The following is an 18,062-nucleotide window of genomic DNA, read 5'->3' as shown; positions in this document are numbered from 1 at the left end:
GTACCTGAACACAGGCTTTATATTAAGGAAGCACTTAGGGAGTGTTAGCTCTAGTAACAGAGTTTTAGCATTGCTTAAAAAAGAGTATTAGACACAGCCCTGAAATTGTCAACATTTTTAGGATCAAGTGATTGTTAAAATGCTTTCAATTAAAGAAGCTTTTATCACCTGCCTGATCACACCCTCCTTGGTAGATTTTACTAGGATAAGGACCAGAAAGACGGGTGTTAGGTTTCACTGCATCAAGTATCTTATCCACGTCGTGATGCTGTAACATCCGGAAATAATTTAATTTGCACAGTGACATTTTGTCCTGGTTTGTTTTTGCTAACTCTGAATATGAGATTCACGGAAACATTGAATACCTGCAATTCATGCTTTATTTCAAGAACTCTCCTCCTGCTTTCATCCAGGCCCAGTCTGATTCTGCTTCCTGCACAGCCTCTCTCTCCTGCCCTCTCCAGCATTTCTCTGGCAGGATGAACTCCAGCTGCCACTCTTACTGGAGACCTTTTGAGCACTCGTACACGATTACAGTGACCAAATGAGTTGTGATGTCTGTGCACTATAAAACGAGAATCTCCTTCTTCCTTTGTGTGTGATAGAACTATCCTTATATAGAATAAGCTATACAGTGCTGTACATGAATCATATCCTGACGAATGTGCACAGTCAGATCGTGAAACGGTGGCAGCAATGGGATTCAAACCTGAGCTCCTTTACCAGGGAAGGAAGATTGCAGAGATGCTTCCAGAAACCCTCATTTCTTAACTATGTGATGGCAGTGAATGTGGCAGGCCTCACAGGGATATGACATTAAAAGCACAAGAGGATGGACAGAGGTTATTTGTTGTCTGTGACAAACTCTGGCCGTGTTTTCATTTCCCCTCCCTGTGGTGTGAGTGCTTTCTCTGTTTATCCAACGTCCTGTTGCATGGTGCAGACAGCTGTTTGCTTCCTTGGGAGCAGTTCCAGTGGCGCTCAAAGTGTATTCTCTTGGATGGTGGGGGAGGGCGGGGCAGGTGTCCTGTTCTGTTTAGGGAAAGCAGAAAAGAGCTATCACTTTCCTTTCCATCTCACTGAGCTAAATATACAGAGCAGCAGCTGCCGGCCCAGGTCCTGGGAGGAGTCTCAGCGGCTCCTAGCAGGGAGATGATATTGCACTGCACCACATGGCGGGAGCAGAGGAGATGTAGTGATCACTTGTGTCTCCTGCCTTAGTGCGACCTGTGTGCCTCCTCCCTTCAGGAGAAAACATTTCTGAGGGTGGGAGGAAGGGAGGGACCTCCTGCTCATGTGCAAACGTTCACGCTGTCTGTCAGGCAATGAAGCTGGGCACTGCACCCAGAAGGAAACTAGGTTAGTACCAAAGTGAGATGTGGCACATGGGAGTCAAAGTTTGCAAAACCTATGCCCTCTGCAACGTCATGAATGGCTCTCCTGAATGAAGTGCCCTGCAGCGATTCTTTACCCTTTTATGTGACCTCGCTCTGGCTCTCAAGAGAGAACTTTCATGCTGGCCCTGCCCATTCTACTGGCACCATAGAGCTACCATACTCCTTCCCATCTGGCTCTCGTTGGGGAGCCAGCACGCCCAGATTCCCATTCAGGAAACTTTATTGGCTTGACAGTTTGTACATGTATTGCCAAAGGGATATTTCTCCTAGGACAATCAGGATGGGAGTCCTCATGCTGAAAGCTCTAGAATCTTTGAGATCAAAGTTCCCTGCCGGGCTACATCCGATGATGTCACCCATGTGTGAGTGGGTTTACCCTCTTGCACCAGCAGATGGAAGCAAAGAACTCCTTCCTGTTTTAACATCACTGAAGACTACATATTCTGGGATAGTAGGATAGTCCTCCAATATCTGTTTATTTCCATAGAGGTGAAAGATAAATAAACAATGCTAAGCAAAGTGGAGCACTAAATATAATTAAAGCATAAAATTTAAAAAACAAAACATAATTAAAATATGTTCCTCATTACATTGATACACTTACTTCTTGAAATAACTACCAAGTTTTAAGATGCCGCTGAAATGTCTTAATATCATCAATCTGTCATGTAGCTTGGCAAGAGCATTCCAGCATACTGGCCCATAGATAAAGAAAGTACAACATCTCATGCTAATAAGATGAGCAGATTTCATTGAGGGTACTGTGAGCACGTTTTTTTGAATGGACCACAAAGTTCTTCCTGGAATATAAGTAGTCTGATGAGATTTAAGGTATTCAGGTCCATTAAGCTTCAGTCCCTTAAATAGAACTACATCTTGCTCGTTCTTTTACAGGCAACCAATGTAATTCTAATACTTTATCTATGGTCTCTCTTTCTACTTAATCTACTATCAACTCCTGGCTCTCTCATAACCGCCTGAAACTGAATCCATCCAAGACTGAAATCGTCCATTTATCATCTATCTCAGACACTTCTATAGGCCCACCCTCACATCTGACAATAAACGGGATATCAATCCCAATAACACAATACGCCACAAACTTAGGAGTTATCGTAAACACGGATCTATCAATGAAACAACACATTTCCTAGCGTGTAGCAGATGGACTCATTACAAATGGGTATAGTGTGCTCGTGCTAGCAGTTGGAGACAGATCTGACGTCAGCACGGGTACATATACCCCCACAGGAAGTGCAGCAACTCAGTAATTTCCGTCTCCAAAGCAGTTTGGAGCTCCCTTACGCTCGCTGAGCGTTTTTCCAAATTCTTAGAAGAAATCCTATCTGAAGACTTGCCCCGCACTCCTGCGGTGATACCCTCGGGTCCCTCCCCCAGTTGAGTTTCCCGAGGTGATTTCCGTGGTCCCTCGGAGGTGAGCGCCTCGGTCCGGTGGCCGGATCGCGGCAGGGACCTGGCCCCCGAGTGAGAAGGGCTCGGGCGCGGCATAGGGGCAGCGGGTGCACTTCCTCGAGCACGAGCACACTATACCCATTTGTAATGACTCCATCTGCATACACTAAGGAAAACGAGATTATCAGGTAAGTAATCTCTACATTTCTTCCTTAATAAAAAAATCATTTTACAAATTACATCTCTTAAAACGTCTTTGTCCTCTTCTCTTTTATCATGATTTTCGAACTATTCTTCAATCCCTAATTTTCTCTGGCCTAGACTATTGCAATGCTCTTTATTTAGGGCTTCCTGACTCTGTAAGTCATCCTCTACAAATTGTTCAAAACAGTGCAGCTCGCATTTTATCAGGTACTCCTGTTCGAAATCATATTACCCCCATTCTTCAATCTCTCCATTGGCTACCTATAAAATACAGAATAAAATATAAAGTTCTCACTATCATCCATGGTTTAATACATAATTCATCTTCCATATGGCTTTGCTCTCTACTCCACATTTACAAACCCGCTCGACATTTAAGATCATTAACACAAAATCTATTAGATATTCCTTCACCGCGACAGGCTAAACTAGATATCACCAGAAGGGAGGGCCTTCTCTGTAGCAGGACCCTCCCTCTGGAATTCTATACCTAACCCTCCTCGTTTACTATCTAACTCACAACAATTCAAAAAATCCTTGAAAACTTACCTATTTCAACTAGCATTCAACATTCTTCTAAATCATTCAACTTCCATTAGTCAACATCACTCCACTACCTTATCCCCTCCCTAGCATCCCCCCCTCCTGCAGGCTGATATTTTCTTTTCCACTTCTAATCCCCCCCCCTCCATCCCATGATTATAAAGTGACTTATGTCCCAGCTCCGTTATTAGTAGATTTTTTGTTAATACTGTTACCTACCAGGTATATACCAATTTATGTATTGTAATTTACTTATTTCTATTTTTATTTTCTTTATTTTCTTTTTATTACTTTTCTTTCTTTCTTTAGAGGATTTTATATACCGATGAACGTTGGGAACATCTTATCAGTGAAAAATGGTATATAAATACTTTTAAATAAATAAATAAATTCTTTTAACACTGGTGAAATGTGCTCATCCCACTATCTGCCTGAAATTAGGCAGGCAGCAGAATTCAATAATACCTGCAGAGCTGTTAATGATGAACTTGGTAGACCAAAATAAAGCAAATTACAGTAATCTAACCAAGTTAAAAAAAATAAGCCTGTAGAATGGTACGGAAGTCGCTTGGTTCAAAAATATACTTTACATGCCTCAAAAGATGCAATTTATAATAACCACCCCGCAAAACCTGCTGGAGCTGGGGCTTGAAGAATATTACGTACAGAACCTTTAAATGGAATAGATGTAGCTAACAATGAACATGTTGAGAGGTTATGTTCTGCTATAAAGGTTTTAACTCTGGAAAAATATGACCCCAGTCTTAGGGTCCAGCATCATTTGGTTCTTGCATATAATCTCTTGGGCTTTAGCAATAGTTAACAGATATATACCTGCTGACAGGAAAAGAAAAGCTGAGCATTGTCAGCATGCATACGAAGTTCTATGCCAAGTGAATCCAAGAAATAACATAGGTCGCGTACAAATGTAAAAAGCGTGGCTGACAAAACCAACCTGTGGGGCACTCCACAATGTATAACATACCAAATTTGAAGAAAACCATGTCAGAACATTGCCCTCTAGCTGGTGGTGGGCTAGACTTGGGACAGAGAAGCTATGGATCTAGACTGTGCAGGAGGCTGTTCTTTCAAAAAAAAGAAGGGAAATTGTCTCGTTAGTACTCTTTTGGGCACTGGGTTGTACAAGCTTGGCTGCTGTCTGAATAGTATTGACAAGAGGGCGGGAGAGGAATGACCGGCACCAGAGTCCCCCACCCCCTGCGGTACCTGCCCAGAGCAGACAGAGGCAGCAGGACACAGCTCAGTAGCGAGCTCTTTCTGTCTCAAGTATGATGGCCTGAACTCTTCAGCAGACAGTCATATGTTGGGCACCCAGAGTTAGATCAGGAACTAAAAGGAATCTATAGAAAAAGAGGACCAGCCAACACAACAGGAAGTTCGGGAGGGCAGCATCTCAAGTAGGAAGCTTGAATTGGGAGGTGGCAGCGGTGCTTGGACAGGGAGAAGGAGGTAAGGAGCTGGAATCTTCAACTTAATTTATTCTGCTGATGCATAAGGCCTACAATGAAATAAAAGGTAGAACTGCAGGACAAAAGAAAAGCCCCCGTTTCTGCCAGCCCAAAACCAAGGCAGAATGGAGGTTTAGAAAAAAAAGACCTAGGGTGGGGTTCAAAGGGATTTTCCCAACCCACTCCTCTCCTCCCAGAAGATCGCAGAGGAGGCGGCCCTTCAGGAAATGACTGAGAATGGGGAGGAGGTAGGTGAGAGCAAGGACACAGTGGTAAGGCTATTTAGGAAGTAAGAATTGGGAGTCTCATATCTAATCTCTCACATGTCTTATGCCTGTAAGCAAGACATGAAAAAACCTCTAGAACATGTCCCTTGCATCCCTTGCATTAACAACTCCAAATCAGAGACAATAGCACTGGAAACTGGAGTCCCACAAGGTTCATCATTATCAGCTACACTTTTTAACATATATCTCCTCCCACTAAGCCAACTACTCTCAAGTCTAGGCATTACCTACTTTACCATCGATGGATGAGACATTAATTAAGTTGACTTAGAAAATAGCCACGGCTATTACTAGCAACGATAACATGGAATAGACTTAGTTTTTGGGTACTTGCCTGGTTCTTATGGCCTGGATTGGCCACTGTTGGAAATAGGATGCTGGGCTTGATGGACCCTTGGTCTGACCCAGTACGGCATGTTCTTAGGCCGATGACATTCAACTAATCATTCGGCCATCAAGGATATGATTGCTCTGGAATGGGAAGCCCCCAATTTGGCCCTGAGGGCTAGGTAGGTGATGGGTAAGTTATGCCTCCTGTAACAGTCAGAAATGGACGTTCAGTTACAAGAAAAACCCTCCACTCCAGTGAAAGGGGTGCAGCCCTTAAGGACCAGCAAGGCTATATAATAGTCTGTAATCCTTTGAGATTGCTAGCTGCTTGTTACAGCTGCAGTGTTCAGAAGTTATGTAACGAGAGCACTTGTGAAGTGGCCACAGCAGTTTCGCATGCATGTGGTAGAAGCAAAAGAGGCAGCCAAGTTAGTCTGGTTCCGCCTTATTGGCAGATTCCCTATATGATTTAGATAGGACCTCTGCTAAGCAGGTCACCACAGTTGCACTGGCAAGGAGACTGCTGTGGTTAAGACAGAGGTCAGTGGATGGACTGTCTAAGACAAGTCTAAGTAGACTGCCCTTTAAAATTCAGCTCCTGCCCAGAGAAGATCTGGGTAAGTTGGTGAAAGATCTAGGGGCCTCCAAACCACAAAAGTTACCAGGGGTTAATAAACGTGGATAAAGGTGAACCGGTAGATGTAGGGTATTTGGATTTTCAGAAGGCATTTAACAAAGTCCTTCATGAGAGGCTTCTAAGAAAACTAAAAAGTCATGGGATAGGAGGTGATATCCTTTCGTGGATTACAAATTGGTTAAAAGACAGGAAACAGAGAGTAAAATTAAATGGTCAATTTTCTCAGTGGGAAAAGGGTAAACAGTGGAGTGCCTCAGGGATCTGTACTTGGATCAGTGCTTCTAAATACATTTATAAACTATTTGGATGAGTGAGGTAATCAAATTTGCAGATGATACAAAATTATTTAGAGTAGTTAAATCACAAGCTGATTGTGATACATTACAGGAGGACCTTGCAAGACTGGAAGATTGGGCATCTAAATGGCAGATGAAATTTAATGTTGACAAGTGCAAGGTGATGCATATAGGGAAAAATAACCCTTGCTGTAGTTACACGATGTTAGGTTCCATATTAGGAGCTACCACCCAGGAAAAAGATCTAGGCATCATAGTGGATAATACATTGAAATAGTCGGCTCATTGTGTTGCGGCACTCAAAAAAAAGCAAACAATGTTAAGAATTATTAGGAATGGAATGATTAATAAAATGGAAAATGTCATAATGCCTCTGTATCGCTGCTTGGTGAGACCACACCTTGAATACTGTCTACAGTTCTGGTCGCCACATCTCAAAAAAAATATAGTTGCGATGGAGAAAGTACAGAGAAGGGCGACTGGGATGGAATAGGTCCCCTATGAGAAAAGACTGAAGAGGTTAGGGCTGTTCAACTTGGACAAGAGACAGCTGAGGGGGATATGATAAAGGTCTTTAAAATCATGAGAAGTTTTGAACGAGTAGATGTGAATTGGTTATTTATTCTTTCAGATCATGGAGTGCCCCCTAGTCCTTCTATTAAGTTAGCAAGTAGCACATTTAAAACGAATTGGAGAAAATTCTTTTTCACTCAACACACAATTAAACTCTGAAATTTGTTGCCAGGGGATGTTGTTAGTGCAGTTAGTGTAGCTGGGTTTAAAAAAGGTTTGGATAAGTTCTTAGAGGAGAAGTCCATGAACTGCTATTAATCAAGTTGACTTAGGGAATAGCCACTGCTCTTACTGGCATCAGTAGCATGGGATCTACTTAGTTTTTGGGTACTTGCCAGGTACTTGTAGCCTGGATTGGCCAAAGTTGGAAACAGGATGCTGGGATTGATGGACCCTTGGTCTGACCCAGCATGGCAACTTCTTATGTTCTTAAGATTGAGTAAGGGAGCCAACAAGACCTTCTAGGGATCAAGATAAGGACCCCTTCAACCCACAAGGGATTAAGCCTCAAACTAGACAGACATTTTGGCTTCTCAGAGACAAGACCCACATTGGTGCAGGGGGATTCAAGGGGACCAGATGATGTATCCTCTGGCTGCTCCTTGTTCGCTCCAGTGGGCAGTCACTTAAAATATTTCAAAGAGTGGACCTAAGTAACCAGGGACAAATGGGTCCTGGAGATATTCCAACAGGGTTATACACTAAGTTAGCTGCCTTGGTATCAGACATTTTTATAATATCTCCATGCAGGTCACCTAAAAAAAGGGAGGCCATCCAACAATGCCAAATTGATTGATAGACCTAGAAGCAATAGTCCCAGTCCCCGAAACACATAGATGTTCGCTTTATTTCCTAGTCCTCAAGAAGGACGGCAGGGGAGAAAGACTGATACTTCACACATATCCATCTCTGCTTCAACAGCAGGGGAGAAAGTCTGATACTTCACTTTCAATGCATATCCAGCATAACTCTCTGCTTCAACAGCAGGGGGAATGAAGAAAAGTGGATCTATATACAAACAACAGCCATCAAGGACTGAATTACATAGTCTGTGTAAACAAATAAGCATGGGTGTAGCTTGCTTATTGCGGCGGTTACTACCCCTAACTAATTAAGCTAGATATTTCACTTAGATGCAGCTCCAACATGCTCTCTACATTAATGGTGGGGGTGGAAGGGAAATAGAACCAAAAGGTTACTAAGAGCCAAGAGAAACAGATAAGTATGAGAAAAAAAAAGTGCGAAACTTGCTGGGCAGACTGGATGGGCCGTTTGGTCTTCTTCTGCTGTCATTTCTATGTTTCTATAAGGAGGATCTGTTCCATCCAGCATTAGATTTAAAGAAGGTAAATAGGGCCTTCAGAGTTCCCTGATTCAAGATGGAAACACTAAGATCAGTAATGGGAACTGTAGGGAAAGTGGAATTCCTTACCTCCTTGAACGTGGCAGAGGCTTATCTACACATTCCCATCAGGGAAGTGCATCAGAAGTTTTGAGTTTTTCGCTGTTAGGAATCCATTACCAGTTCATGTTCTTGCCATTTGGACTAATCACAGTGCCATAGACTTTCACCAACATGGTGATGGTGGTAACAGCTGCCATGAGGAAGGAAGGAATACCAGTACACCATGTCTGGACAATTCAGGGCAGGAGAGCAAACATTTTACGCTGACCACCTGGAGTCAAGCTGGGTTCTGAATGAGACCAAAAGCCAATTGCATCAATCCCAGTTCCTGGTATACATGGGAGCCCAGTTCAATACTAGGGAGGGGAAAATCTTTATGATGCAGGCAGAAAGCTACAGGTCCAGGTGAGAGAAATGTTAGTGAGCAGGAGGTCAAGGGGGATTGGACTCGCTGGCAGCCACAATAGACCTAGTCTCCTGGGCAAAGGCACATGTGTCCTATACAAAGGGCATTGCAGTCCCAGTGGGTGCCACATAGCCAGAAGTAGTGGAGGGGGTTTCTGTTGCTATTACTGAGGTGGAACCAGAATTTGAATATTCTTTTTTTGTATAATGAGTTGTAAGGGGAAACGTCTTAGTACTCTTATGCACCTGTTATGGGGGAGTTTCCCTGGATATGGAGTGACAGTTTATAGAACTGGAGCATGTGTACTCTCCTTACTCCTTCCCATCTGGCTCTCATCAGGAAAGCAGCATGATGCACAGCCTCTTAGCTCCCATCTAAAGTTCTCAGCAGGGGTTCATCATGTCTGGGCAGCTGCGTTTTCCCTCTTGTACATAGGCCAAGTATTGCATCTCTTTTTAGGACTGGGATTGTTGTTTCCAGTACTGCTCTTTCTCCAGTCTGAGCCACTCCCTGTGGGAGCTGTCTGATGAACTCCTAGTCATCCTGGGCAGAGCTGAGAATAGAGCCCAGACATGTTACTGTCACACCAGTTAGCAGGATTTCTGCTATGGAGACTAAATCTGCAACTGCAGAGAACTCAATGAATGCCACGGTGGCAGCCTTGGGAAGAGGGAGGGGAGGAAGAGCATGCACAAAGGTCAGACTGGATTCCTTTTCTCACACTGAATCACTGACCTCATTTTTCCCTTACAGTTTCTGATTAGCAATCATGTAAAAATAATACCAGCTCTGGGAAATTATTTGCATGCTTTATTAACCTAAAAAAAAATTGGCTCAATTTAAAATCCTGGTCTGAATCTCAAACTTCTGCAAACTGGATTTGAGGGAAAAGGAATGATATCATTACATCTCTGTTGATATCTAGAAGCTGTATAGTAAAGATAAGGGGGGGTTAATGTGACAGGAGAAGTGGGGGCTGTGCAGCCTGGGCTCATCTTCAGGATGAATTCTGCTGTCTGCAAAATCTGGAGACCAGGCATGGGCTGACTTTAACTCCCAGTGGAGCTTAGAGATTCTCAGCTCTCTGTCTGCATGGAAGTGTGCATGCACTTGTATATATTTGTATGAATCTCTGTGTCTGCTTGGACCTGTATGCCTGCATGTGTGAAAACAGAGCTGACAAGGTGCCAAACATGGAACACTTCTTGGATTCCATGCTTCCTTGGCAGTAGCTGCATCATCTTGTAAAGTAAAGCAGATTTTAAGGAGTCAGATGAGCACATGTGAGGTGGGAGCCGCAGGGCTCCTCTACGCTACCTTCTATCATAAGCAGATAGTTTTTGTCTGCTGTAGCTGGGCCCTCATTAATAAAGGATCTAGAAAACGTTTTCAGAAGTGAAGGAATAGGACCTGCCGCAGTGAAGCTCCACTGTGACGAGGAAGCTGAAAAGCCACTGTGAGACAATAACAGTTCCTGTTCATACTCCAGATCAGTCCAAACTCTTGGGTTTTGCTTCCCTGCTAGCAGATGGGGACAGAGAAGAAAAGCTTAACTGACACTGCTACTTAACCAAGAGTGCCACATGCAGTCCCTCAGTACATCTCTGTCTCCAGCAGATGGTAGAGGTGTAAAACCTGCAGTCTAGAGTTAAAAACAAAAAAAAGAGGACAGAGACAGACTTTTCAATTGGAATTGTACTCCGAGGTGTTAGGTTCTGGGAAGGACCATCCCCCAGGTGGAGTAGCCTAACAGGGGTTGCTAGCAGCAGTAACATGGGATAGACTTAGTTTTTGGGAACTTGCCAGGTTCTTATGGCCTGGATTGGCCACTTTTGGAGACAGGGATGCTGGCTTGATGGACCCTTGGTCTGACCCAATATGGCATGTTCTTATGTTCTTAATTTGCTGGTCATTTTCCCTTCATCAGAGGGAACTCCTATTTACGACCACCACCACTCTTGAGTTCCTTTGCTGAACCAACTTCTCACTCCGCTTACAGTTTTTGTTTCAAATTTGTTCACCAGTCTTCTTTATGGAAAAGTGTCAAAGGTAGTACTGAAATCCAGGTAGACCACACTCCCCTGATCACATCATCAAAGAAAGCTAACTTGATTGTTAGGTAAAATCTCTTGTGTATCGATCTTGTAACCCATTGTCTCCAAGGTGTTGCACTTTATTATCTTTCATTGCTGCTTCCATTGCTTTACCCACAACTGATGTTAAACTAACAAGTCTGTAGCTTTCCACTTGGTATTGGGTACCTATGTGTATAATCCTCTGTCTTCTGCTGTTCCCCTAGTTCTTGCGTGAAGACTTGAATTATCATGATCCGACAGTAAAGCACAGTACCTTCCATGGAGAAGACAAGTTGATCAGTGTGGAGGACCTCTGGAAGGCATGGAAGAACTCTGAAGGTAAATGCCCATTTCTTTCTTATTGATAATACAGAGACGTTATGTCCATTCATTTGCAGGCTTGAGTTAGGGTAAATATATTGCCGTCTGCTTCTTCATGGAGTTAATATATATAGAGAGACATATAGAAATGACGGCAGAAAAAGAACAATCGGCCCATCCAGTCTGCCTGGCAAGCTCCCACACTTATTTTTCCATACTTATCTGTTTCATCAACCACCAAGTTCAGGGCCCTTGTTGGTAACAGTTTGATTCAAATTTCATGCCACCGCCTGCCATTGATGCAGAGAGTAATGTTGGACTTGCATCAAAGATGAGCCTAAGGCTTAATGGTTAAGGGTAGTAACCGCCGCATCAAGCAAGTTACCCCGATGCTTGTTTACCCAGACTGCACAGATCAATGCCAACAAGGCATTTCCCCCTGCCGTTGAAGCAGAGAGCAACGCTGTATTTGCATTCAAAGTGATTGGTTTAGGGTAGTAACCACTGCAATAAGCAAGCTACCCCCATGCTTATTTGTTTACCTAGACTGTGTATTTCAGTCCTGTTGGTTGTTGTCTGAATGCAAATCCTCTTTTCCACATTTCTCCTTGCCGTTGAAGCAGAGGGCAATGTTGGAGTTGCATTAACCGTGTGAAGGCTTATTGAGTAAGAGTAATAATCACCAGGTAGTAGCCTTCATTCCAGCAAGCCACCCCCATGGCTCTTCTCTTCATTCCCATCCTCTAGCCTTTATGGATCCACAGTGTTTATTCCATGCCACTTTGAAATCCTTCATAGTTTTAATCTTCATCACTTCCTCCGGAAGGGCATTCCAGGTATCCACCACCCTCTCCGTGAAGAAATACGTCCTGACATTGGTTCTGAGTCTTTCTCCCTGGAGTTTCAAATTGAACAGGACCGGTCCCAACACCGATCCTTGCGGCACTCCGTTTAACACTGCTCTTTCTTCAGAGTAAGATCCATTTACCATCACACATTGTCTTCTGTCCGTCAACCAGTTTGCAATCCAGGCCACCACCTCGGCACTCAATTCTAAGCTTCTCATTTTATTCACAAGCCTCCTATGTGGGACTGTATCAAAAGCTTTGCTGAAATCCAAGTAGATGACATCGAACGCTCTTCCTTGATCCAATTCCCTAGTCACCCAATCAAAAACGTTAATCAGATTTGTCTGGCAGGACCTTCCCCTGGTTAATCCATGCTGCCTCTGGTCCAACAATTCTTCTGACTGTAGATAGATTAGTTGAACACAGCCCTTCGCGTACACGTCCCTCACAGAAACCTGAGATCAGCAAACAAAGCACTGCTAACTATTCCTTCAGTCAAAACAGCAAGACTAACCAAGGGAAAGGGCCGTTAGAAATCAGATTGCAAAGAGTCATCAAAACATTCAGAAAAAGTTTAAAAACATGGCTATTTAAGCAAGCGTATCGCAAAGAGAATGGAGAGTAGAATCCAGGGAAGTGTAGGATGTGGTCAGTAGACACTCTCACACATCACCTAACTCAATATGTGTGTATTATTTTTTATTTTCGTTTCAACACCAAAAGGATAAGATATAACCATTAATTCATTTATTGCTGATTTGGATATGAATGGACATGATTTATCACACCCACCAATTAGTATTTATTATGAAACTATGTTACCGTATCTTGATGGCACCTGTTTTGTTGATGTAATTTAATACATTTAACATTAATTTATGTGCCTTACTGTGAACCGTTGTGATGGCATCTAGCTTAACGACGGTATAGAAAAGATTTTAAATAAAAATAAAATAATAAATAGTTCACTATTCTTTCTTTCAGCAGCGACTCCATTACTTTTCCCACCACCGAGGTGAGGCTAACCGGCCTGTAGTTTCAGCCTCCTCTCTGCTCCCACTCTTGTGAAGCGGGATCACCACCGCTCTTCTCCAATCACTCGGCACCACTCCCGTTTCTAGGGATCTGTTGAAGTCACACAGCGGACCCGCCAGCACATCTCTGAGCTCCCTCAGTATCCTGGGATGAACCTCATCCGGCCCCATTGCTTTGTCCACTTTTAGTTTTCCTAGCTCTTCCCATATATTCTCTACTGTAAATGGAGTTACATCTACTCCACTCCCCTCCAGTTTCTTAACTAGCGATGTTAAGAAACTGGAGGGGAGTAGGATGGAGGGGGAGTAAAGATGTCTAGGGTCCTCTTTAGTGAACACCGAGCTGAAGTAATCCATTTAATATTTCTGCCATTTCTTCGTCTCTCTCCACCCATTGATCCTTTTCATCTTTCAATTTCACTATACCACTTTGGACTTTTCTCCTTTCTCTGATGTATCTGAAAAATGTTTTGTCACCTCTCTTTACCTCCTTGGCAATCCTTTCTTCCGCTTGACTTTTTGCTTTCTTGATTACTTTCTTCGTCTCCCTCAGTTCCACCAGATATTCTTCCTTGTGCTCTTTCCTTTGGGATCCTTTATATTTCTTAAACACTGTTCTTTTAGCTTTTATTTTGTCAGCCACCTCCTTTGAGAACAGATAGGTTCATATTTCTCTTGCTTTTCTTTACTTTTCTATCATATAGATTAGTTGTCTATGTAATTGCTCCTTTTAGTTTGGCCCACTGTTGTTCCACCTCTCTCATTTTCTCTGTCTTCTAGTTCTCCCTCCAGGTACTTCCCAATTTCAACAAAGTCCATCTTTTTGAACTGCAAAACTCGGGTCTTCGTGCGACTTCTCCATATCCTATTTGTGATATGAAACCATACCGTTTGATCACTGGTGCTGAGGTGGGCACCCACCAGGACATTAGAGACATTATCTCTATTAGTGAGCACTAAGTTGAGTATAGCTCCCTCCCTCATAGGTTCCATTACCATTTGTTTGAACAGAGCCCCTTGCAGGGCATCCACTGTTTCTCTACTATTGTTAGATTCTGCAGATGGGATTCTCCAGTCTACATCCAGCAGATTAGACTCCAATGATCACCACTTCTCCCTTCTTTCCCATCTTTGGATGTCTTCAACCAGATCTCTGTCAAGTTCTTCCATTTGATTTGGAGGCCTGTAAACCACTCCAATATAAATGGATGCCCCATCATCTTTTTTTAGGATGGCCCATAGTGCTTCTTTTTTGCCCCATCTTCCTTGCAGCTCAGATGCTTGGATATTGTTTCTGACATAAAGAGCCACTCCTCCCCCTTTCCTATCCTCTCTGTCTTTCCTTAACAAGTTATAGCCTGGTATTGCCATATCCCAGTCATGAGATTCGGTGAACCACGTCTCCGTGACAGCAACAACGTCTAAGTCTGCCTTCACCATTAGGGCTTGCAGATCTGGGATTTTATTGCCCAAACTATGAGCATTTGTGCTCATAGCTTTCCAGCTTTTCTCGTTCAGGTTACTGCTTTTCTTGGACTCCTTTTGTGACTTATTTAGCTGAGTTTTGTTATCCACTTCACCCTTTTCCCTTGCATTTGTTTTTGGGGAGTGACATTCTAATTTCCTTCTGCCACCCCCGGCATCTAGTTTAAATGCCTTATGACATAGGATTTGAATTTATCTCTTAGGATCCTTTTCCTGCCACAGAGAGATGTAAGCCATCTTTGACAAAGAGCTTTTTACTGTTCCATACACGGCCCCAGCCCCCAATATATCCAAAACTTTTTCCTTACACCAGGATTTGAGCCCTACATTGAAGTTATTAATATGACTTAGCCTCTCCTTCCCCTTTCCATGAACAGGTAACACTTCTGAAAAGGCAATGGTTGTCGCCATGTGACTAAGCTGCTTCACTAGAGACTGGAAATCTCTCTCTACTGCCTGAATGCTGTTTCTAGCAAGATCGTTGGTTCCCAGATGGATGATAATATCAACTTTAGAGTCTTTGCTTTCTTCTTTGCTCGCTTTGAGTATTTGAATAACATTTCTGCTGGCTGATGATCCTGGGAGCCTTTTAACTGTACCAAGTGTTTTCTCTGGAGAGACCAATTGGTGCTGTAGTTCATGGCAAGAATAAAGGAGTGGGATTAAGCTGCACTCTTCTGTGTGAATGGTCTCAGTACTGGAACAGCGGGGGGGGGGGGGGGGGGGGGGTCATAGAGGTCAGGATCAAGGTGCATAGGTTGAACTTTCTGTGGGCTTCTCACTACTGGATTACCAAGGGGTGCTGCAGCGCAGGAGTGAAATGTATTGGCAAAGCTGTGTGTAGTTATCTGTAACAAGGTGGGAGAAACCTGTTCTAATAGATATCTGAATCGAGGCCAGGGTCTCTTCAGTGGCTTGCTGCAAGTCGTCTAGGGCCAGTCTAAGAGTGCAGCCAGGTGAAGGCACTCCCCTAAACAGAGAGAAGCTTAAGAAACATCAAGATCAATTCTCAGCTTTGCAGTGAGAAGACAGTTTTTCTCGTTAAACTAGACTGGATAAATTGTGCTAAATATTCAGCAGAGCTCTTCCAATTAGCTGCTTCACTGAATATAGCCAAATAATGTCCTAGTTAGCTGGATAGATGTATCCGGCTAACTTTAGGACTGCTCTCTGGCACAGCCATATTTAGCTGGATAAGTTATCTGGCTAACTTAAATCTGCCTTCAGAATGCCTTCAACTTATTTTGCTAACTTTTATCTGGCTAAACAATTAGCTGGATAAATCATAGCCATTCAGAACAGCAGGAAATTTAAAACTCATGGTTCACCAAACTAAGCCCTGAATTTAGCCAGAAAAACATTCTGAATATTTACTCCATAGTCTGTTTAGGAGTTGGAATGACTGCAGTTTCAAACCTGAGGCATACACTGCTTAAAGAGCTGAGGTGCTGAGCCCCTCTCCCTGTCAGGACTCGGGACTAGAGTTTGTGGTTACAGAGCATCATGCTGAGGTGCAGAGCCCCTCTCCCTGCCAGGACTCAGGGCTGGAGTTTGTGGTTACAGAGCATCGTGCTGAGGTGCAGAGACCCTCTCCCTGCCAGGACTCGGGACTGGAGTTTGTGGTTACAGAGCATCGTGCTGAGGTGCAGAGCCCCTCTCCCTGCCAGGACTCAGGGCTGGAGTTTGTGGTTACAGAGCATCGTGCTGAGGTGCAGAGCCCCTCTCCCTGCCAGGACTCGGGGCTGGAGTTTGTGGTTACAGAGCATCGTGCTGAGGTGCAGAGTCCCTCTCCCTGCCAGGACTCAGGACTGGAGTTTGTGGTTACAGAGCATCGTGCTGAGGTGCAGAGCCCCTCTTCCTGCCAGGACTCAGGGCTGGAGTTTGTGGTTACAGAGCATCGTGCTGAGGTGCAGAGCCCCTCTCCCTGCCAGGACTCGGGACTGGAGTCTGGGGTTACAGAGCATCGTGCTGAGGTGCTGAGCCCCTCTCCCTGCCAGGACTCGGGGCTGGAGTTTGTGGTTACAGAGCATCGTGCTGAGGTGCAGAGCCCCTCTCCCTGCCAGGACTCAGGGCTGGAGTCTGGGGTTACAGAGCATCGTGCTGAGGTGCAGAGCCCCTCTCCCTGCCAGGACTCGGGACTGGAGTTTGTGGTTACAGAGCATCGTGCTGAGGTGCAGAGCCCCTCTCCCTGCCAGGACTCGGGGCTGGAGTTTGTGGTTACAGAGCATCGTGCTGAGGTGCAGAGCCCCTCTCCCTGCCAGGACTCGGGGCTGGAGTCTGGGGTTACAGAGCATCGTGCTGAGGTGCAGAGCCCCTCTCCCTGCCAGGACTCGGGACTGGAGTTTGTGGTTACAGAGCATCGTACTGAGGTGCAGAGCTCCTCTCCCTGCCAAAGCGCAGACACTGATTCCAGGGTTACAGAGCATCGTGCTGAGTTAAGGAGCCTTCTCTCCTTGGCAGCACACAGAGCTGGAGTCCAGTGTGCAGGAGATTACTCAGTGCCTGAAGCTGTGTTTTAATTTGCAGGCAGCTACTGTATTTGGAATACCAGCCACCCTGCCCACATATAACACATTTACAAGAGGTTTATGAGACGAGTACAAAATGAGCGTGGTAAATCACTGTGTCTGCGTATCCCAGAGATGAGGGCAGGGCTTGGTTTGTTCAGCAGTTACTCGATTGCACCAATCCTGTCCATCATGGTGGAGGATAAACCCCTCAAACACAGCTCGTCCTTACTGCCCTATATATAGAAAGTCATGTGGTAGACAGCAGAGAAAGGAGTGGCCCATCCCTAGCCCTGAATAATAGGGCAGTGCAGCTTGCAGAGGCTGCCCCTGCCCTCGCATGGGGCTCTTCCTCTTCTCCATAAGGAGGCTGCCCCCACTGTACCATGAGCTCTTCCATTCCTCCACAGGGTATCTGCCTTGTGGGCTATTTCACTTTTCTTGGTAGGGTGACTGCCCCGCTCTACCCTGGGGCCTGTTTCATGTCTTGTTGGGCTGTAAGGAATAAATAACGAGTTTATGGTTAGTAACCGAAAGTTTTCATGGCAAATAGTTATATTTTAGCGGCAGAGCGTCTCTTTAAAATGTGACCCAATGTAGCTTGTTTATTGAGGATTCTCTGAAGACTGCCTGTGACACCGAATGGCTTCCTGCTACTGCTCATACGTGGCTGCTCCGCTGGCTCATCATATCGTTTTTTGGCAGGCTCCATGCTTTCTTCATGCTTTAGCCAAGAATTGTATACATTTTTTTTTTTAACTCCTTGCTCCCTCCTGAGGATTTGGCACTGCTGAATTAACACCCTCTTGCCCCCCTGCCGATTCGTTTTCAC

The 18,062-nt window shown here is 44.4% G+C and overlaps 1 protein-coding gene across 6 annotated transcripts in view; it reads left to right on the top strand.

Annotated features, from left to right (window-relative positions):
* STIM1 (stromal interaction molecule 1) overlaps window positions 1-18,062 on the top strand; it is a 327,443-nt gene that overhangs the window by 140,384 nt on the left and 168,997 nt on the right. For all 6 annotated transcript variants that reach the window (XM_029601953.1, XM_029601952.1, XM_029601954.1 and 3 more), the window contains exon 4: window positions 11,260-11,374. In XM_029601953.1, the coding sequence (XP_029457813.1) occupies window positions 11,260-11,374 (115 nt within the window). The remainder of the gene's footprint in view (window positions 1-11,259; window positions 11,375-18,062) is intronic.

The sequence above is a fragment of the Rhinatrema bivittatum genome, chromosome 5 (genome assembly GCF_901001135.1).
Source record: "Rhinatrema bivittatum chromosome 5, aRhiBiv1.1, whole genome shotgun sequence".
In the NCBI taxonomy this organism is placed as follows: domain Eukaryota; kingdom Metazoa; phylum Chordata; class Amphibia; order Gymnophiona; family Rhinatrematidae; genus Rhinatrema; species Rhinatrema bivittatum.
Note: the sequence above shows the minus strand (reverse complement) of the source record. Positions and strands in the feature narration are given on the sequence as shown.